At 56.0% G+C, this 19,902-nt stretch overlaps 1 protein-coding gene across 2 annotated transcripts; it reads left to right on the plus strand.

The window, feature by feature from the left end:
• Nucleotides 1-423: 423 nt before the first annotated feature.
• On the plus strand, nt 424-16,795 carry HPN (hepsin). 2 transcript variants are annotated; one of them, XM_059150619.1, is made up of 13 exons: nt 424-581; nt 1,157-1,227; nt 6,107-6,208; nt 6,301-6,342; nt 11,436-11,565; nt 11,642-11,764; nt 11,878-11,918; nt 12,372-12,537; nt 12,642-12,832; nt 15,463-15,558; nt 15,758-15,900; nt 16,083-16,247; nt 16,437-16,795. In XM_059150619.1, the coding sequence occupies exons 2-13, from the start codon at nt 1,212-1,214 to the stop codon at nt 16,476-16,478; spliced, it is 1,257 nt and encodes a 418-aa protein (XP_059006602.1). In that variant the 5' UTR covers nt 424-581; nt 1,157-1,211; the 3' UTR covers nt 16,479-16,795. The 2 variants fall into 2 exon arrangements, with proteins under 2 accessions (XP_059006602.1, XP_059006603.1); XM_059150620.1 differs by having other exon boundaries at nt 425-581; nt 16,451-16,795.
• Nucleotides 16,796-19,902: the final 3,107 nt, after the last annotated feature.

Raw genomic sequence — 19,902 nt, forward strand, 5'->3', positions numbered from 1 at the left:
ACATGGGGACAGGAAGTGGCAGGGAGCAGTAGCAGGCCTGGGTTCAGCTTGGGGATGGGGGTGGCGAGCTAGAAGGGGCAGGGGTGGCTAGGGAGGCAGTAAGGCTCGAGCTGGGGCCGGTGGGAGTAAGGCAGGGGCTGTGCGGGTGGCAGGAGAAGCGGCAGGAGCAACCCCTCCAACCCCTCCCAGCCTGCTTTGTCTGCCCAAAGCCCCTGCCGTCAGGCCAAACCTGTCCCAGCTCCCACCTCCCCTAAGAATGGCACACCTGGGCCCCTTCCAGGCCGGAGGGAGGCGATGAGGTTGCGGGCCCAGCCAGGTCCAGCCCTTGCAAACCCTGCCCCGCCTGCCAGGTGGCCTCCAGCGCTGCCAATCCCTTTGCCCTGCCCCTCCCCGCCCCTTCCCCCGCCTCCCGCCCGGCCCCCTCCTCCTCAGGTGAGGCAGCCAGGCCTAGCAGGCCCCACGCTGCTGCCTCTGCCTCCGGGCCACCGCTGCCGTGGGCCACCATGCTCCTGCCCAGGCCCGGAGACTGACCCGAAGAGGGCACCATCTCTCAGCTGCGGCCCCACCTGCCGGACCCCAGGGTAAGGACCAGGGCCCTCAGTTCCAGGCCCAAGGCACGGGTGCCCTCGTCCCCACACAACCTAATGTCCACCTCCCAATAGCGGGATTCCTGGGGACCCCAAGAGTGGGCTCTCAGACGTCGCTCCAAGGACCTCGGAGCTCCAGCTGCCTCCCGCTCAGACTCTGAGTTTGGGTCCCGGGTCTCCTCTTCCCTCAGACTCAGGAGTCCGGGCCCCTACGCCCCTCCTCCCACATACCCAGTTGTTCTGAGCCCCTAGATCCTTCTTTCCCCAGGACCCAAAAGTTCAAACCCCCAGGTGTCTCTGATTCCTCAGAGCTGGGAGTTCAGACCCTCGGTCTCTTCCTCCCCCAGACCCAGGCAAGAGGCCCCCACCCCTGCAAATCCAGGAGTCCCCTGGCTGCTGGTCAGACACTGACCCCATCCTTGAACCCAGCCTGATCTGCGTCTGTGATCACGGCGTGCTCTGGCCAGGGCCCAGTCCGTCCAGCCTCCCTGGATGGACGCCTGGGACTGGGGGCACTGGGGCTGGGCTCGGCTCCCCTAGGCCCTGCCTCTCTGTTCATCTCCCCACAGGTCCCACCCCGGGCCCGGGAGGTCAGCCAGGGAATCATTAACAAGAGTCCGTGACATGGCGGAGAAGGAGGGTGAGTCCCCCTTTCCTTGAGTCCCAACTTTGGCTCGGCCTGGCGCCCCTCCCTCTGTGCTCTGCTCCCAACCCTCCGCCCTCTCAGAGCCCCCTCTCTCTGGCACCCCTCCTGAGCGCATCCCCACCCCCTTCTGAAGTCTCCTCCACCCGATTAACTATTAACCAAATTTTCTGTGGGGCTGTGCCACCACCTGCCTTCCTGCCTACGCCATACGACCTTCCTGGCTCCTTGCCTCAGTTTCCCCTCACACTCCAGTGATGTCTTAGCTAACCCTGGACCTGTACCCCACTTGGGGCTAAGGTGGGAAGACCAGCTATCACGGTTATGGACACAGACTCTGGAGATGAACACACATGCCTGTATTCAAATCTGCTTCCGCCCCTTTTTAGCAGTGTGCTCTTGTACAAGTGACGTCCTATCTCTGGGCTCCATTTCCCCCGCACCCTAGGTCATGCATGGATCCTAAGGCTACCTGCCTAGCGACCCACAGGGTTTGCTGAGAGCGTGGAACCCACACAAGGCACCGGCGTGGAGCTTAGCGTGTGAGACACACGCCATGAACCAGAGTTGTCATGATCATGACAGAGGCCAGCGAGCCTGTGTCTCAGGGACCCAAGACCCCCACCAATTCCAGACATTCCTCCCACCTCTTAGCACTGTGGGCAAAAGAGCAGAGGGAGGACTTTGGACTCAGCTGGGATGGATGGAGAGGAGACAGCGCAGAGAAACCGCTCCAGGAATGATGCGAGCAGCTGCCTGGGTGGCTGGCCCTGAGGGGCCCTTGGCAGACTCTAAACAGCTTGTCTCCCTCTTAACCTCCACCCCTCTGGGGAGCCAGCTGGAGGGGCTTACCCTCTCTGGGTCTCAGTGTTCATCTGGAAAATGGAACTGGGGTGACTGCACCCCGCCAGGGTGATGTGAGAGTTTCAAGGGCATGAGAGGCCGGGAGGGCTGGTTGTATTGGCTGAAATGAGCCGTGTGGATCACTGGCCTCCTGGGCTCTAGCAGTTAGCAAATCAAGTCCCAGACCACACAGCTAGGGCCCAGAGCAAACCCAGGCTCCCAGTGGTTCAGGAGTGGGGCCACTGTACCCTTGGTGAGCAGGTGGCTGGCAGAGCCTAGACCCTTCGGGACGATTTTCCTCCTGGAGCTGACTGAAGGGAGTCTGCAGGGCCCTGGCCCCGGCCACTGCAAGAATGAACCAGGGAGAAAAGCAGATCATGCCTGGAAGGATGGCCAGAGATGGTCTGGGGACAGAGAGAACTGAGGCTGAGTGAGCTCTGGTGCATTTTCCAGGCAGCTTGGCCTGGTCCTGTGGTTGCATCCTGCTGTCAGGGCTGGAGCTGGTGATCAAACCTGGACCCAGACGTGCAAAGGTTCTGGTGCTCTGCTTACTTGCTGGGTGACCCTGGATAGGTGGCTGTGCCTCTTCTGGGTCTCCTTTCCTCATCTGCAAGCCGGGGATGATGGTAATGACACCTTCCTTATAAACACCTGCTGTGAGGCTGGAAGGAAGGTGCAGGACAGGGCCCCTGGGGACTTGGAATTGGAGGAGGTTGACACCCAGGGTGAGCTGGGACTAGGTAGGGGGCGCCCAGCAAAGGGAAGGGCAGCCAGCTGGAGAATTCAGGTATTTCTGGAGGCCATGTGGGAAGTGGAGCTGGGAAAGTGATGAGGGGGTGTGAGCCGGTCCCTGGGGACTGTTGCTGGTGAAGGGCCCGTGGAGGCCCCGGCAATGCCAGGTGTCTCCACAAGATGGCGCTGGTAGTCATTCTTTGTTGCTTTTATTCTGGCTTGTGTTTTTACAAGTTCTGTGGGTTTGGTTGCTTGTCGGAAGCTCTGTCAGGGGCCTGATAAATGACCCATAAGGCTGTCTGGGAATTTGGGGAAACAGGTTCTGACTCCTAAACCTCTAACAGCCATGCTTACATCCTAGATAGGCTGGCATCACAGGGCTGAGGGTCTTAGACTCTGTCTTGGGGACACTGGGGAGTCCTGGAGGCTTCGAGGTAAAGAAGGGGCAGAGCGGATTTGTTGCTTAGGACGATCGTCAGGCTTCCGTGTGGAGGCTGACCAGAGGGGAGGCTGAGCCCAGGGCTTGCGTGGGGCTGGGTACAGGGAAGAAGAGGGTGGACAGTAGCTGCTCAGGAGACCTGCGGGCTTCGGGGAGGGCAAGCTGTGTGGGCGGGAAGTGTCCTGCAGAAGAGGGACAGTCCTGAGGATGAGGGCCTCTGAGACGGGACCTGGGGACTCAGGGGGACGTTGAGGGCAGGATGGGACCTGGGGGATGTGAAGGACCCAGAGGGTCCCAGAGGGAGGCATCTACGAACATGCAGGACAGAAAAGGGAAACTGAGGCTACGGAGGTGTGTGAGTCAGACCTGGGAGCCAGGGGGAATGAGGGGGAGGAAGCCACGTCCCATCCTATGAACTCCAGGTTTCAGGGAGTTGGAGGAGGGTCAGGAGAGGGAGTAAGAGGGTTGGAGAAGTGGAAGGAAAACCAGATGCATGAGGTGTCCCAGAGGCCAAAGGAAAGACTTTCATTTGGGAAGTTGGAGTTGGGGACACTGAGGGCTGAGACATGAGCTGTTGACTGAGCGGAACTTCAGTGACAAGGAGCCCAAGATGTTAGCTGTGAGGGTTTAGCAGCCAGATGGTGGGGGCTGAAGATCTAAGGTGGGGGCACCCTCGCACTTGGAGGACCCAGAGTGGGGACACTTGCTGTCCTATCTGGGACACCTCCTTGAGGGCTGCCCAAAGCCCCCTGACTCAGAGGGTGTGGAAGGAAGTCTTTCTCCTGGAGTGGCAATGCTCGCCAACCCAGCAGACGCACCAAAGCGTCTGGGCTGGGCTCAGAGTGGCCCAGAGCTCTGAAGGGGACCCCTGAAAACAAAGAGACCAGGACCAGCCTAATGGCGGCGGGAGCCAGGACCTCCCACCGGAACCAGGAAGATGGCTGGGGACAGAGCTGGCAGGTGGGCGGGAGGCCAGCGTTGGCCTGGCCCCCTGTGGCCTCTTTTATGGAAGGAGGGTGTATTTGTTTTCTCTCACCTTGATGGGAACTGCAGCGTTCTCAAATTCTTAAGACACCCAGACAATGGCCACTCCAGGAAGATCCCAGATTACGCCCTGCTCCATTCTGGGTGCTGGTCTGGCCCTGTGCCCACCAGCTGTAGGACCGCGATACAGGTCAGGGACCTGGGACTCCCGCCTCCCTGAGGATGTCCTGCAGAGGCTAGGGACACCCCGGGCCCAGCTGTAGACTCTTGGGAGCCCTTCCTCTTTGGCCTTCCCACCATCCCTAGTGAAGGGGTTAGCTTTTAATCCCCACGGCCCCTGTTGCTCTAGGAATAAAATCCCCTTTCCCCTCAGGCCACACGGCCTACCTAGCTGCTCTCAGCCTAGGTCCCTGCCTTCCCTGAACTCATGCCATCCTGGCCCTATCTGGAGTCTCTCTCTGGAACAGATCATGCTTATTCTTGCCTCAAGAATGCCTATGCTGTTCCCTTTGCCCACGGGGCTCTTCCCTGGGATCTTTGCGTGGCTAGTTTCAGCCTTCAGGTCTCAGCTCAAAGGTCACTTTTTGGGGGAGCCTCCTCTTAGCACCCCACAGAAGCCACCTGCTGCCCTGACCTGCATTACTTTCTTCATAGACTTTGCCACCATCTGGGAACGATCAAGTTGTTTACTTGCTTATGTTTTCCCCTCAATCTCACACGAATGAGAATGTGGGCCCCATGAGAGCCAGCCTCTCATCTGTCTTGGGGTACGTCCCCCGAGCCTAGAACAGTGCCATAGTAGGACAAGGAGTGAACAAAGCTTCTTTTCACCAAGGAAGCCCAGAACAGTGAAAGGTATTGCCCAGGAGCACACAGCTCCAATGATGTAAAAGCATTTCTTGACAACTTGCTCTTGGGCAGGCATTCCATGCTCCCCGGGGAGCATGGCTTCTTGTTTATAGGCTTGGGCTCCAGCACCCCATGCTCCCAGGGTTCCAGGACTCGCCACTTCCTCCTACTGGCTGAGTTCCACACACATCTCGCTCCACTTCCCTAAGCCTTAGTGTTCCCTCTCTGACAAATGGGAATCCTCCCCCAAAACGAGGATAGTGCTTGGGGGCATGAGCCTGTGATAAGAGTTTGGCTACTATGATTATGAGAACTTTAAAGTATTATTTTTAGAGATGAGTGCTAGGTGGATGCCCAATAAACAGACAAGAAAGCTGAGGTTCAGGGCTGTGAGGCCACCCGCCCAAGGTCCTGGGTTGGGAGGGCTAAGACCACTATTTATTAATTGAGGCCAGTAACTTTTCAAATTTAGGTTCTTAACTTCCAGGGTCATTTTTGACCTCAGAGCTGGGTACTGCGGGAGAGGGCTGGTTTGAGGGGGAATACTCAGGGACAGAGGGACTGGGACAGCAGAGAAGGATGGAGCCGTGAGGACGTGCCAAACTTTGGGGAAGTGAGATGCCAAGAGAGCGGAGGTTAGGGCTTCCCGCCCCCCAGAGGCTCCAAGACCTCTGAGAGAGGGAGCAGAAGTGACAGGTTCAAGAAAAGAAGGAGATAGCAAAGTGCAGCCTCACTGACAAGGGAGAGTCCGCAGTGCCAGCAGTGCCGCGGGGGAGGGTGGAGAGGGTGGCAGCTCTCCCGGCCACGCCCCTTCCCAGCGGAATGCTGGGGACACCTGGTCAGCCACACTGTAGGGGAGGGCGGGTCCTGAGAAACCTGGCCCAGGGCAGGTCGTGGCAGGATCCAGCGTCCTGTTAGCCCCAGGGGGGCAGGGCAGAGTTGGCCCCGTGCCCAGGCCTGGCCCCGTGCCCAGGCCCCTCCGAGGGGAGGACAGGCCTGGCAACCGCCCCGGCGTGGTGTCTGTTGCAGGTGGCCGGACGGTGCCATGCTGTTCCGGACCCAAGGTGGCAGCTCTCACTGCGGGGACCCTGCTGTTCCTGACAGGCATCGGGGCAGCGTCCTGGGCCATTGGTGAGAGTGGCCCCTGCGCCTCTCCCCTCCCCTCCCCCCCTGCCCCCCTGCAGCCCCCTGCCTGCCTGCCCTCACCTCTGTCTTCTCTGCAGTGACCTTTCTACTCAAGAGTGATCAAGAGCCGCTGTATCCGGGTGAGTAAAACAGGCCGGGACCCTCTGGGGATCCCTGGAGGAAACCTGGTGGGAGCTCAAGGAAAGATTTTTTAGTGACTTGTGTGAGCATGCGCAGAGATGTTGCTAGCTGGTACTGAGCACCTGCTCTAGACCAGGGGCCGTTCTAAGCACTCCACCTTGTCTTGCGCTTTCCAGACTCTAAATGTGTTACCTGTTAGTGCCTCATGCAATCCAATTAGGGAGAAACCACACTTAAAAAGCATGAAGGAGAGGGGCGCCTGGGTAGCTCAGTCAGTTAAGTGTCTGCCTTCCACTCAGGTCATGATCCCAGGGTCCTGGGATTGAGTCTCGCCTGGGCTCCTTGCTCAGCGGCGAGCCTGCCTCTCCCTCTCCCTCTGCTGCTCCCCCTGCTTGTGCTCTCTCTCATCCTCTCTCAAATAAATAAATAAGATCTTTTAAAAAATAAAAAAAAATGAGAAGCATGAAGAAGATTAGATTATAAAAGACCGCAGCGCATCTCTCTCAGCTTGGAGAAGTTTTGTTAATCTTTCGTTTGGGTTCCATGACAGCTGTGCTGTTGTTCTCTCCATTTGACAGCGGGAGGGGGGGGGGGGAACTGAGGCTCAGAGCAATGCAGTGATCTGCTCCAGAAAGCACAAGTTCAGGGCTAGGGCTACATCGTAAAATATAAAAATGTGTTTCTTTACAACGAGGCAGGGGCAGAGCCCATTTGGGAGGTGCTGTGTGAATTTGGCGACCCCTTCCTCATTCTCTGGGGGTGGGGGTAAGGTGCTACTGCTATGATCCCCATTTACAGATGTGGAAAGTGAGACCAGAGAGGACACACAGCTGGGAGATGATGAGGCCAGGAATAGCTAGCTCTCAGACAGGCCCGGCAGAGCTGTGTCTGCAGGCAGCTGAGAATGAACGGCCACACTAATAATAGATGTGGAAACTAAATGGAGAATGAATGGATGAATTTTCCTGGGTGCCAGCCCCCAGCTGCAGTTCCATGGCCCAGCAGGAAGAAAGGGGAACTTGGGTGATGAGATGTATTTTTCACTCCCAGGAGCCTCATCTAATTCCCTAAAGGACTCAGATCATGCTAAGAGGAGAAAAGAAAATCCGGACAGGGAAAGCCTACATCAGCTCTGGTCACCATCCCAGCACTTAGCAACCACTCACAGGGGCCAGGCATAGGCCTTGGGGCTTTATGGTTTCAATTCATTAACCCTCACAAAAGCCTGTTTTAATATGGGGAGACCGAGGCGTGGCCTGGTGACTTGCCACAGGTCTCAGAGCTAGAAAACGGCAGCTCTGGGATCTGAACCCAGGCAGCCTCGATCTGTCTATGCAGAATTACTACACTCTGCTGTTTCTCGAGAAACAGCCAAGTGACTCACTATAGCGACAGCTACCATCTGCCGCACCCACGCTGTAACCTTGGACCCATCATCATCGCCCCCCTTTTGCAGATGGGGATCGCTGAGTCCCAGTGAAGGGAACTGACTCGCCCAAGACCACACACTGAAGAAGCAGCAGGCCAGAGGGATCACACCCCAGAAAATGCTCCGTAGCTCCCCACGGACACTGGGCTAAAGTCTTAGCCCCCTGCAGGCTCCGGGCTCCCTGGGGGCAGACCCCTCTTCGGCCTTCACCTCACGCATGCACCTGGCACTCTCTAGGGTCCAGCCCATGGGCCGTTCTCTTGCCCTTGAAGGACCCTCCTAGCCCCCACAGTCTTGGCTTACCACCTCTTGCCTGCTCACACCTAGAAGCAGTTTCCAGGTTCTGCTGAGCTCTGGGGCCTCAGGCCAGTCCTGCCCTGAGTCCTAACCTCCTTAGCTATAAGCTGCGGGGGGCAGGGGGGATAAGGAGAGATGATACAGTGCTTGGCTCTGAGCCACTTGGTAAATGTGGCTTTTAGGTCTCACCCTGCTTTAACTTTCCTGAGAGAGGCCTTCCCGCACCCCCAGGCCCCATGCTCCCGCAACCCTGCGGCCATGCCTGTTACCCAGGGTAAAATTCTCCCCACACTTGACTTCTGGGACATTTCAGGAGGACTGGGGTCCCTGGGTTTGCCACCCCAGACGGTGTCCTGCCCATAGGGTTGCTCAGGAGGTCTTTGAGAACATGCATAAGACAAGTCATGGAGATGAACTAACTTGTCCTTGGCCTCCAGCTGGAAAGTAACAAGGCTGTGGTTCAGACCTCACTCCCGCCAAGGCCAGCACTCCTGCCTTCCAGCTGTACTTAGGTTTTCCAAAAATGATGGGAAATCACAAAACAAATAAAGGAAAACAACCCCCAAACTATATCCCTACCTCATTTTCCTGGGATTTTCACACCTCTAAATATATCAGATAATTCAGTAAGCAAAACCAGATGACCCAGAACACATTTTTTTTTTTTTTCAAATAATACCAACAAGAATAAAGAGTGGAAAAGTGAGAAACAGTGGTACAGAACATGGCTTTAAAAATAATCAGAGAGGGCCTTTGACATTCCCTCCCTCTGGCTCCCCCCACGGATATCCATAAAGTGATCCTTTCCTAAAACCTTACCCTATCTGGAACACTTGGAAGCTTTTCACCCCCAGCTGGTGTTTCAAACTCAAGCCTTAGGGGTGGGAGGTGCCATCTAGCAGAGGCGCTGGCATCGCCAATCCCCAACCCCAGAGCAGGGGGCCGAGACTGCAACGAGGCAGCCTGGAAGCGATCAGTGACCGCTGTGGGTAAGGAAGTCACTGGAGAGGCTGTGCGGGCACATGTCCAGAACTTGGGGTTTGGAGTCATGCAGGTCTGAATGCCAGTCCTCTCTGCTTCTCACTCGCTTGGTGATACTGGGCAAGGCGCCCCACCTCTCCAAGCTTCATTTTCCTCCTCTGATCAGAAGGGGGATGGTCTTTGTGGCCTTGGTCCTGCTGACCTTGGTCCTGTGTGGCGAGGTCCTGCTGTTGGTGGGCTGGGAGGATGTGAGGCATAATCCTGGGCACATGGCAGGTTCTCAGCAGACAGGGTTCTCTAGAACTGCGTCTGGAACTCCTGCCTCCCTTGTCCAGATCCCCTCAGCTCAGATGAGGCCAAATTGAGTTTGCCCTAGATCTGGTTTCCTAGAATGTGCTATCCTGGCGCCAGCAGCGCACGAGGCTCAGGAGAATAGGACCGAGGGGGTTCCAGCTGGCCTTTCCCCAGACCTGCTCCCCCCGCCCCTCCCCCATCCTGGCCAAGGGCAGCTGCATCCTTCTAGGGCCCAGGCCAGATGCCTTGGAGTTGTCCTTGACCCCTCTTTTTCCTTCACAGTCTGTCAGCAAACCCCGTCAGCTCCACCCACAAAATCTCTCCAGAATCTCAATGCTTCTCCCCATGGACCCTGCCCTCGCTGGGCCCCCACCTCCCCTGCCTGGACCTTGCAGCAGCAAACCCCTGCCCGCTCCCGGGGCGCCCCCCTGCAGTCTGCCCCTGGCTCACACCTAGGAGCAGGTTCACAGGGGAACCTGAGTCAGGTCAGGGGGGGCTGCTTGCTCAGAGTCTCCCCCTGCTGCACCTTTCTCCTGGGAGAAGCGAAGTCCTCCCATGAGCCTGGCCTGCCTCCCAGCTCATCTCCCCCTCGCTCCCTCCGTCCCCTCTACCCTCCTTGCTGTGCCCCCCCCCACCCCCCACCGCGCCGCTGGCACCAGCCTTGGGATCTCTGCACTTGCAGTTCCTGTGGCCTAGTTCTCTGTTCCCTCACCTACCTTCGCGACTCGCCCCCCTCCTTCAGATCTATGTTCTCACCCCAGCTTCTCCGTGAAGCTTTCCCTGCCCGCCTGTGGAAAACAGCAAGCTCTCCCCCCATGCCAGGATGCCCCTGCCTCAGTCAAGCTGGCTTTGTCTCCCCAGCCCCTCATTTTGTGACAGGCAGGGTCTATTTTGCTTGCTTGTCCCTTTCCTTACTTACCCATCTCACCTACTGGTCCTGGAGTTCCCCCGAGCAGGGGTTTTGTCTGATTTGTTTATGCCGTGACAATTTGTTTCACTGCCCAAAATAGAGCCTCGCCCAGCTGGTGTAGTATATATATAGATAAATACACCTGAGGACTGACCTGGCTTAGGTGCAAGAGATGATCCTCTGGCCAAGTGCGGGGAGCAGCCTGGGATGGGCTAAGAGGACAGGCAGTTTTCAACACAACCAGCCCCAGACACAAGGAAGCCCTCAGTGCTCTCCAGCCTTCCTGTATCTGCACCCCACCTCTTCTCAAAGTTTGCGATGATGTGTTTGGCTGAGTGACTTTTTTTATTACTGTCTGTCTCCCCCAGTCCTAGACTTTGGCTTGGTGAGGGCACAGCCCAGGGCTGTCTTGGTCATCTTCCTGCCTCCAGCATCACCCACCTGCAGGGCTGGGTATGGGGTATACGTCTGGTGAACGCTTATTATCCCATGAATGAATGAACGAGTGAACCAGTGAATGAACGAATACCTCATGCTCAGCTTGGAGAATTGCACTTTAGAATATTCAAGGCTCGGACAAGTCCTGCAGAAAAGATAGCTTTTCTTTCCCTTTTTTCCTCTTTCTTTTTTAAAGACTAGGTATCTACCAAAAAATAAAAAAAGATTAAAAAAAAATACTAGGTATCTAAGAATTTTGGCCATTTGAGGTGTTAGTCAAGGGTCTTTGGCTGCATAAGACAAAAGGGGAAAACTGATTAAATAACAAGGGAAACAATTCACTTACTTATCCAACCATCCTGGGGGTCCCTTGGGGCTCCCACCATTGAGGGGTAGACATCCCCTGACTTTCTTCCACGTTGGCTTGTTTACCCCACATGGGTGGAAAGAAGGCCCCCAGCAGCTCCAGCTTTAAACGCCATGCTCTTGGCAGCGTGGTTGAAACCGCTTCCCTCCCCCCGGATGTCTGATGTTCGAGCAAAGGGCCAGATGTGCGGCGCATGCGCAGCCGTTGTAGTTAGCAGGAGGTGACAGGCAGGACCCAGGGTTCCCCCCCGCAGGTGCGCCCCAAGCTCCTATCGGCCCCTGTGGGGACTCTGACCAGGAGCTCCGTGGGGCCGGGCTGGGTGGGGGGCGGCGCCAGGTGGGGAGATGACCCAGGCTGCCGTCCTGTCGCCCTGCAGTGCAGGTCAGCCCGGCCGACGCCCGACTCATGGTGTTCGACGACACGGAGGGCACGTGGCGGCTGCTGTGCTCCTCGCGCTCCAACGCCAGGGTGGCGGGCCTTGGCTGCGAGGAGATGGGCTTCCTTAGGTACCGGGCAGTCCCGAGGGCGGCCGGGCTGGGTGGGGCGGGGCGGGAGGAGCAGGCCTGACCCCTGCCTGCCCAGGGCCCTGAGCCACTCGGAGCTGGACGTGCGGACCGCGGGCGCCAACAGCACGTCAGGCTTCTTCTGCGTGGACGAGGGGAGGCTGCCGCTGGCCCGGAGGCTGCTCGAGGTCATCTCTGTGTGGTGAGGAGGGCCACGGACTGGGATGCCCATGCCACCCACCCTTGGGACCCTTTCTCCTGTCTTAACTGGCCTCCCCTTTTGTTTCTGCCCCTGCCCGGATCTTTCTGTCACAGTGACTGCCCCAGGGGCCGTTTCCTAGCTACCGTCTGCCAAGGTGAGACCCTGAAATTCAGAACTCTCTCCCTGAGACCCCCCCACCCAGGGCAGAGCCATGTCCCATCAGACACCCCAAATATACACTCCTCTAATCCCACAAGCGTGGAGCTGTGTGCGTCCTCTCAGACACCCCTAGGTGGTGTGGCCATGTCCCCATAAAGTACCAGGGATGGGATTATGTCTCCTCACTCCCCTAGGGTGAGCCCATGTTCCCGCAGACTCCTCAGGTCAGGGTCTCATCCCCTCAGACACCCTCCCCCTTCCCACTGGCCATATCTTCTTAGATCCGATGAGGATGGAGCTGTGTCCTCGGACTCTCCCAGGGTGGCAGGTCCGTGTCCCCTCAGTCCCCCAAAGCTGGGCCATGTTCCTATAGGTCCCCAGGGACGGGGCTATGTCCTGAAGTTTCCAGGCTCAGACCCTCCCACAGCCCCTGACTCTGCTCCCACAGACTGTGGCCGAAGGAAGCTGCCTGTGGATCGCATCGTGGGAGGCCAAGATACCAGCCTGGGCAAGTGGCCATGGCAAGTCAGTCTTCGTTACGATGGGGCACACCTCTGCGGAGGGTCCCTGCTCTCTGGGGACTGGGTGCTGACAGCTGCCCACTGTTTCCCTGAGTGAGTGCCCTGCACAGCCCCAAGTGGGAGAGGCAGAGGAGAGGCGAGGTGGGAGAGGTTGTGCCCAGGGGAAGCTGCCTCCCTCCTCTCCTATTCCCTGGTAGGCGGAACCGGGTCCTGTCTCGGTGGCGAGTGTTTGCCGGCGCCGTGGCCCAGGCCTCCCCCCATGGCCTGCAGCTGGGGGTGCAGGCAGTCATCTACCACGGGGCCTACCTCCCCTTTCGAGACCCCAACAGTGAGGAAAACAGCAATGACATCGCCCTGGTCCACCTGGCCAGCCCCCTGCCCCTCACAGGTAAGTCTGGGGATGCGCCTGGGCCTGGGAACTCCAGAGGCGGGAAGGACAGAGGACCGACTTATAGGAATCCATGGTGATCAGGAAACCGATCTCGAGGGGAGTGGAACACGGAGTTACCATTTGCCGAAAGGAAAACGCGGGTGCGTGTAAGATCTTAGACCCCGGTGTTCGTGGCAGCTCTGTCCGTGACAGTCAAAAGACGGAAGCAGCCCAGATGTTTATTGGACACAGGGAGAGACTAAATGAGGTAGAGCTCTACCATAGAGTAATATTTGGCCTTAAGAGGGAACGATGGGCCATTGACGCGTGACACAACAGATCAACTTTGAAAGCGTTGTGGTAAACCAAAGAAGTCAGACGCAAGAGGCCACGGGGTGATTCCATTTGCAGGAAATGTCCAGAAGAGGCAGAACCGGGGACAGAGAAGGTGGCTGCCGGGGAGTAGGGGTGGTGTGAGGCGGGGAGGAGGATGGGGACAGGGAGACCGGGAGGTGACAAGCAGAGAAGACAGGCTTTCTTTTTGGGGGTGATCCAAATGTCCTCAAATCATTGGTGGTGATGGTGGCACCTTCCTATGGCCAGGCACGCAACTAAACTCTCCGTGGACCCCTTAAAACCCACTGGCTTGTCTGCTCCAAGGGGGCGAACTGTGTGGTGTATGAATTCCATCTCAGAAAAGCTGTTACCAAAAAATACAGTGAAGTGCAATGAAGAAAACTTTCAACAGCTGTTAAGGAACCCGAGAGGGCATCAGAAGTTATTCCCTCTGCAGTTTTCCGGAGCGTTTTCCCTGCTCTCACGGAGAAAGACTCCCTTGGGGCCTCGGCTGTCCTTAGCATTCCTCCGCCGCATGCCGGTGGATTGAGAGCCTGTACTCTCCGCAGGCCACAGCGTGACGACAATATTCATAAAAACAGTGCTGACGAAGTCATCAAAGAGAGGGTAGATGAGCTTTTAGCAGGCAATAGTATAGCAATAACGAAAAAGTACCATAAAATACTATCCCGGCGATGATGTCGTAGTGTCAACACTCACAGCTCAACCTCCTTTGTGCCTGGTTCTCAGCATGTCCTCAGCATGTCCCCAGCCTGTGTGCATTTAGCTCCAACAGCAGCCTTAGGAGGGCAGGTCCTGGGAGGATCCTGTTTTCCCACACACGGGAAGGTCCCCATGCAGAGTGGCTCTGAAGTCCTGCAGCTGGAAAATGGCAAAGATTTGGGTTGAGGCCCCCTGGCGCTGGAGACTGTGCTTATAACCCCCAGGCTTTGCTGCCAGGGCTGTTCTGTGGCTTGCATTCTACTTCTTTTCATGGTTATTTTCTTTTGAATGGTCCGTGTTCCTGGTTTTCCATCAAAGGGGATGATACACATTTTTTAAAAAAATTAAACAAACTCTTGTCTTTAGGGAGGGAAGGGCTACAAATCGTGACATAGGAAAGGGTCCATGGAAGCATGGATGGGTGGGGTGGGAGCCACTTGTCTGGGAGACACATGGCCAAGGGGGTAAGAACCTAAAGTTTGGGATCAGATTGGGGTACTTGCCAGCCATGTGATCTTGGCTTCACCTTTCTGTGCCTCAGTTTCCCTGATCCATTAAATGACTTCCTAGGGATATCAAGACAATTAAAAGGGTAATATGAGGGCCGCCTGGGTGGCTCAGTCAGTTAAGCGTCTGCCTTCAGCTCAGGTCATGATCCTGGGGTCCTGCAATAGAGTCTCGTGTCAGGCTTCCCACCGAGAGGGGAGCCTGCTTCTCCTTATGCCCCTCCCCTCCCTCAGGCTCGCTCTCTTGCTCTCTCTCAAATAAATAAAATCTTTAAAAAGGAAGGGTAATATGAGTACAGAGCTTAGAGCGATGCCAACACACAGTGGGCACTCAGTTACTGTGAGAAGTCATTGTTATTGTCATTGTTTATTACTATTAATAGTTATGTGAGTATTTCCTATTTGTCAAGCATGCTGCTAAGGGCTTCACCGGTTTCTCACCACAGCCTCGAAGCGAGACGATTATTCTGTCCATTTTATACCTGAGAGCCCTGACAATGGGCCTGTGAAGTCTCCAGCAGGCAGGCCGTAGACAGAGCTGCCAGGATCTACGGTGTGGGTTGTACTGCACAAGGACATCACATCTTAGGGGCACCATTCTCACTGTTGTCTGTGTAGATCTGTGTACCGAGTGTAATGATCTTCTGGCAGATGGAAGTCAAGTATCTAAAGATAGGGATGGCCTTCTGTTTCTCACAAAGGCACCTTCTTGGGGGAGGGCGGGGTGGGGACAGCCTGTGGGCCACGGTTAAGAACGCAGAGCTTGGGAACCAGGCCAACGTGGGTTCAAATTCTAGCTCTGTCATTGCCTCGTTACGAGACTTCAGACAAGTGACTCGGCTTCATCTCCCTCCTCTGGAAATGGGCTCATATTAGCCCTTCGCTCTCTGGACTAGCAGGACTTTGGAGGAAGTGAGGCAGGACGACATCGACCCTGGTGGGCTCTCAGGGGAGGCAGCTTCTAATGTCATTGTTCTAAAAGAGCAGAGGAGAGGGTGTGTCGGGGCCTTTGAGGCTGGGGACAGAGGCTTTGTCCCAGGCAGGGCAGGCCCACAGGGGCTGAACCGCTGGGGTCTTTCACAGAATACATCCAGCCTGTGTGCCTCCCGGCTGCCGGCCAGGCACTGGTGCATGGCAAGATCTGTACTGTGACTGGCTGGGGCAACACGCAGTATTACGGTGAGTCCCGTCTTCTGCCTGCAGAGCCACCAAGAGGGAGATGGAAGTGGGCTGGGGAAAGGCAGTCTGGCTGGAAAGGCAAATGCTTCTTGGCCCTGGGGCCCTGGAATGCTGAAGAGCCTGGGGGGGTGGTGCAGCAGGAGGGAAGGGGGCCACGCCTGTTCCCCAGCCTCGGCCAGCCTTGCCCGCACACCCCCAGGCCAACAGGCTGGGGTACTCCAGGAGGCCCGAGTCCCCATAATCAGCAATGAGGTCTGCAATGGCCCCGACTTCTACGCGAACCAGATCAAGCCCAAGATGTTCTGTGCCGGCTTCCCCGAGGGCGGCATTGATGCGTGCCAGGTGAGAGACCGTGCGCGGTGGCCCCGAGCCCCTGCCACTCCAGGGATGGACACACAGGGCAGTGGGTGGCCAGGGTCCCTCTCTCTGGGCCACAGGGCTCTGTGACCACAGCCCCTGGCCATTCCAGAGGGCCTCCCGGATGCCCTCTTGGTCTCCAGCCAGGCCTCCCCTGCCCCCACCAGGGTGACAGTGGTGGCCCCTTCGTGTGTGAGGACAGCATCTCTCGGACGCCACGTTGGCGGCTGTGTGGCATCGTGAGCTGGGGTACCGGTTGTGCCCTGGCCCAGAAGCCAGGTGTCTACACCAAAGTCAGTGACTTCCGGGAGTGGATCTTCCAGGCCATAAAGGTGAACGTTGGGCCCAGATGGAGGCCATTGGGTGGGAGTGTTTGGGACTCTAATGGGGAGGGGGGAGGAGGCAGGGGTTTTCTGGAAACCTGTGCTCAGGCCAGGGGATAGATGGATTTCCAAGGGCTTGTGGGGAGGTGAGGTTAGCTGTGGGGCTGGGGAAGCCTCTCAGACCTCAGAAGCCCCCAGTTGTCTTTCTCCAGACTCACTCCGAAGCCAGCGGCATGGTGACCCAGCTCTGACCTGTGGCTTCTCCTTGATGCGCACGCCTCCAGGGCCCAAGTTCACCTAGGTGGCTCCAGCCCCACCTGGTGGGGTTCACCCTAGGCCCGGAATGGGACGTTTTTCTTCTTGGGCTGAGCCCACAGGTCCAAGGATACCCTCCCTCCAGGCTCCTCTTTTCCACAGTGGCGGGCCCACTCAGCCCTGGGAACCCGAGCCTCACCTTCCTGACCCCCATGTAAATATTATTCTGCCATCTGGGGACCCCCATCTAGGTGCCCGTGATGACAGGATGCTCTTTAAATAATAAAGATGGTTTTGATTAACATGGCCTCTGAGTTTGCAAGTGTAAATAGCAATGAGGACATTTGTCCGGGAGGGAAGGGAGAAATTAGGGACTGGTACAAATCAGGCAGGGAGCATTATCCTTCAATTCCCATTGGCTTAAGAGAAAAAAAAAAAAAAATTGGTTCACTTAACTGAAAATGCCCTGGAGCAAGTGGCTTCAGGTACTGCTGGATCCAGCTGCTCAAATATTTCTCATCAGGACTGCCTTGTTTCTGCTCCAAAATCTGCTTTTGCATGGAGAGAAGCTTTATTTGCAAGAAGCCTCCCCTACAACCAGAGACAGAGATGTCCCCCACCTACCCAAACGCTAGGCTGATATGCCATGGAGCACTGAGCAGCCCCAGTGAAAAGAAAACGCTTTCCTCCCAATAGCTACAGCAAGAAAGGCCCAGGCCTGGTTCTCACTGGACAGATTTGGGTTATATGCTCACCCCTCAACAAATCACGATGTGTGATACGTGAGTCAGGGGTTTGACTCTCAAGAACTATATGACTTCAGTGTAGGGAGCTCCCCAAAGGAAAATGGAGTGCTTTTTCTTTAAAAAGGTATGTAGATGCCCAGTGGAGGGAAAAAAAGACATTCCCCATAGGCCAACACAAGAAACTAGGCGCTGTAGGGTAGAGACAGGAGTCCCAGACCCTGAGATCCTTGCCCCTTCATCTAGTCTGGAGGTTATGTTCCAGCTTCCCCTGGGACCCACTCTGTTCCCTAGAGCATCTGCCCATCTCATGGAGGCTTGACAGCCACCGCGGGTGTTTCCTGTGTTTGCCACCAGGGGGTGCTGCTGCCCCAAACTGTGAGAAATTGAGCATTTTCTGCCCTAATTGTCCACGTGTTGCTGAAAACCAGCTGGTCTGCGGGGAGAATTCTCACCGGAGCCTGTTTCCCATGACTTCCGGTGATAAAAAAAATTATAGCGTATTGCCCATCACCTGCATGCTCCTAAGCAATTTCCTGAAACATAGATGCAGGCAAGTGCCTTTGACTAATAGCCGACTATTTGGAAGAAGTTCCAAGCTTCAGTCCTTGGATACCAAACCCTTAGCGTAGCTGATCCCCACCATAGCTTTTTCCTTCCAGAGCACCCCAGCACCCCACCCCCATCACCACCCCCGCCCACCACCTCCACCCAGTCTCATCTGCAAGATCCAGGCAGGGTTCCCAAACGTCTGCACGGGGCTGTGCGGTCTGACCCATCCTATTGGAGATGTTCATTTGAGACTTGGCTCACACATTGTTTTGTTAGAATTTTGTAATTAGCTGAAAAATGAATGGCGCCTGTGTTTTATGAAGCTCAGGGATCCAGAGAGGACATGGCCCCAGGGTGGGGGCTCCTGTCCTAGAGGGGATAAGGGGACACAACTTACTCTGGCAGGACGGGGTGCTCTGAGCAGACCTGGCCCAGCTCTGCAGGGGACAAAAGAGGGCATGGCCTGCCCTAGGGGACCTGAGGGGAGGCAGTCCTATTCTAGGCGATCTAGTAGGTGTTTTGGGCATTAAAAGCCAATAGCAGGTGCGCCGGAAAGAGGTCGACCAGGAGGCCACTCCGGCATCCGCCACCATTATTGCTCTCTTGGAGGCTGGGAATCAGTTAGGGAAACCTTGATTCACTCAACAGCCATCTACCAGCTTCCTGTTTTTGCCAGGGATCGGTGAGCCTCAGTTTCTCCTCCTGCCCCCACCAACCTTGATCCCCCTCCCCAAGGAGCCACATAGCTATTAGAACTATGACGACAATTCAGGGTTGTCTTGGGGCACCTGAGTGGCTCAGTGGGTTGAGCCTCTGCCTTCAGCTCAGGTCACGATCTCAGGGTCCTGGGATCGAGCCCTGCGTTGGGTTCTCTGCTCGGCGGGGAGCCTGCTTCCCCCCACCTCTGCCAGCCTCTCTGCCTACTTGTGATCTCTCTCTGTGCCAGATAAATAAATAAAATCTTTTTTTAAAGAAATATAGGGTTGTCTTGATGTTCTGCTGGGATCTTGGTCTTCAGAAAAATTGACCATCCATATTCTTCACTTCCATGTCACTGGTGGGCATCTCTGAGCCAGAAGAATCCGGCCCACCCAGTGTAACCATATCAGGAGCTCAAGCAAGGCTTTGCATCCACAGTCAGTGCTTCTATGTGCTGAATATTCGCTTGCAAATATAGAAAAGGCTGCCGGATGTAAGTTGGAATGGAAAGCCTCGCACGTGGTTCCTCGGCTGGCATCCTCCCAGTCAAGCGGAAGGAGCAACGCACAGTCTTTCACAATAGTTATCTTACAAGGAAAATGCCACCGTGATTAACAGTGATTGTGATGATCAGAAATAATTACTGTGAACGTTCAAGGAGTGGTGCGAGCAGGGAATGGATTTTCGTTTCTGCAGAAAAATAACACTATTTAAATCCTGTGGTATCACGTGGGCAGCGGCTCTCATTCCCTCGCCGCATAACAAACCAGCCCAAACTTAGTGGCGTGAAATAGTGACCATCTTAGAATGCTCGTGGATTCCGTGGCTCAGAAAGTCAAACGGGAGCAGTAGGGACTGCTTGGCTCTGCTCAGTGATGTCACGGTCTCAAAGATCTCAAGGATGGAGGGTCTTGGTGGACAGAGACAGGAGTAGGGAAGCTGCTTTACTCGCAGGTCTGGTGCCTGGGCTGGAGCAGCTCAGAGGCTGGGCTCCAATACCAGCCCACCAGCCTCTGAGCACGGCTGCCTCAGGACACTGGGACACCTTAGGAGTCTCTGGTTCCTCAGTGAACATTTCTGCAAACACTGCCTCTTACACCCCAGCCTCCCTTCTGCTCTACTCAGTCGGTTGAAGGTGTCACACAAACCTGCCCAGACTCAGAAGAGCAGAGAGAGACAGACCCCCCCCCCGCCCCCAATCTGCTGAAAAAATTCGGGGCTGTGTTTCAGAACTGCCACAGAAACTCATGGACTGTAGGAGCAGGTTGGCCGGTGGCCAAGTGGAGACCTTCTCACTCACTAAAGTGTTCGACCTGAAAGATTTGCCTGCTGTGATTGTGGATAAAAAGATTGTGACAGTAATAAATGTTTAATATGTTTTCAGATTTGTTTTTATGTTTCAAGAAGTTCATCCC

Source organism: Mustela lutreola, chromosome 16 (genome assembly GCF_030435805.1).
Source record: "Mustela lutreola isolate mMusLut2 chromosome 16, mMusLut2.pri, whole genome shotgun sequence".
NCBI lineage: Eukaryota > Metazoa > Chordata > Mammalia > Carnivora > Mustelidae > Mustela > Mustela lutreola.

Excerpts from the sequence above, each read along its gene's own strand:
- HPN (XM_059150619.1), top strand. Across the intron at positions 11,765-11,877 it reads CTCGAGGTCATCTCTGTGTG|TGACTGCCCCAGGGGCCGTT; the intron begins GTGAGGAGGGCC and ends TTTCTGTCACAG. Across the intron at positions 11,919-12,371 it reads CCTAGCTACCGTCTGCCAAG|ACTGTGGCCGAAGGAAGCTG; the intron begins GTGAGACCCTGA and ends CTGCTCCCACAG.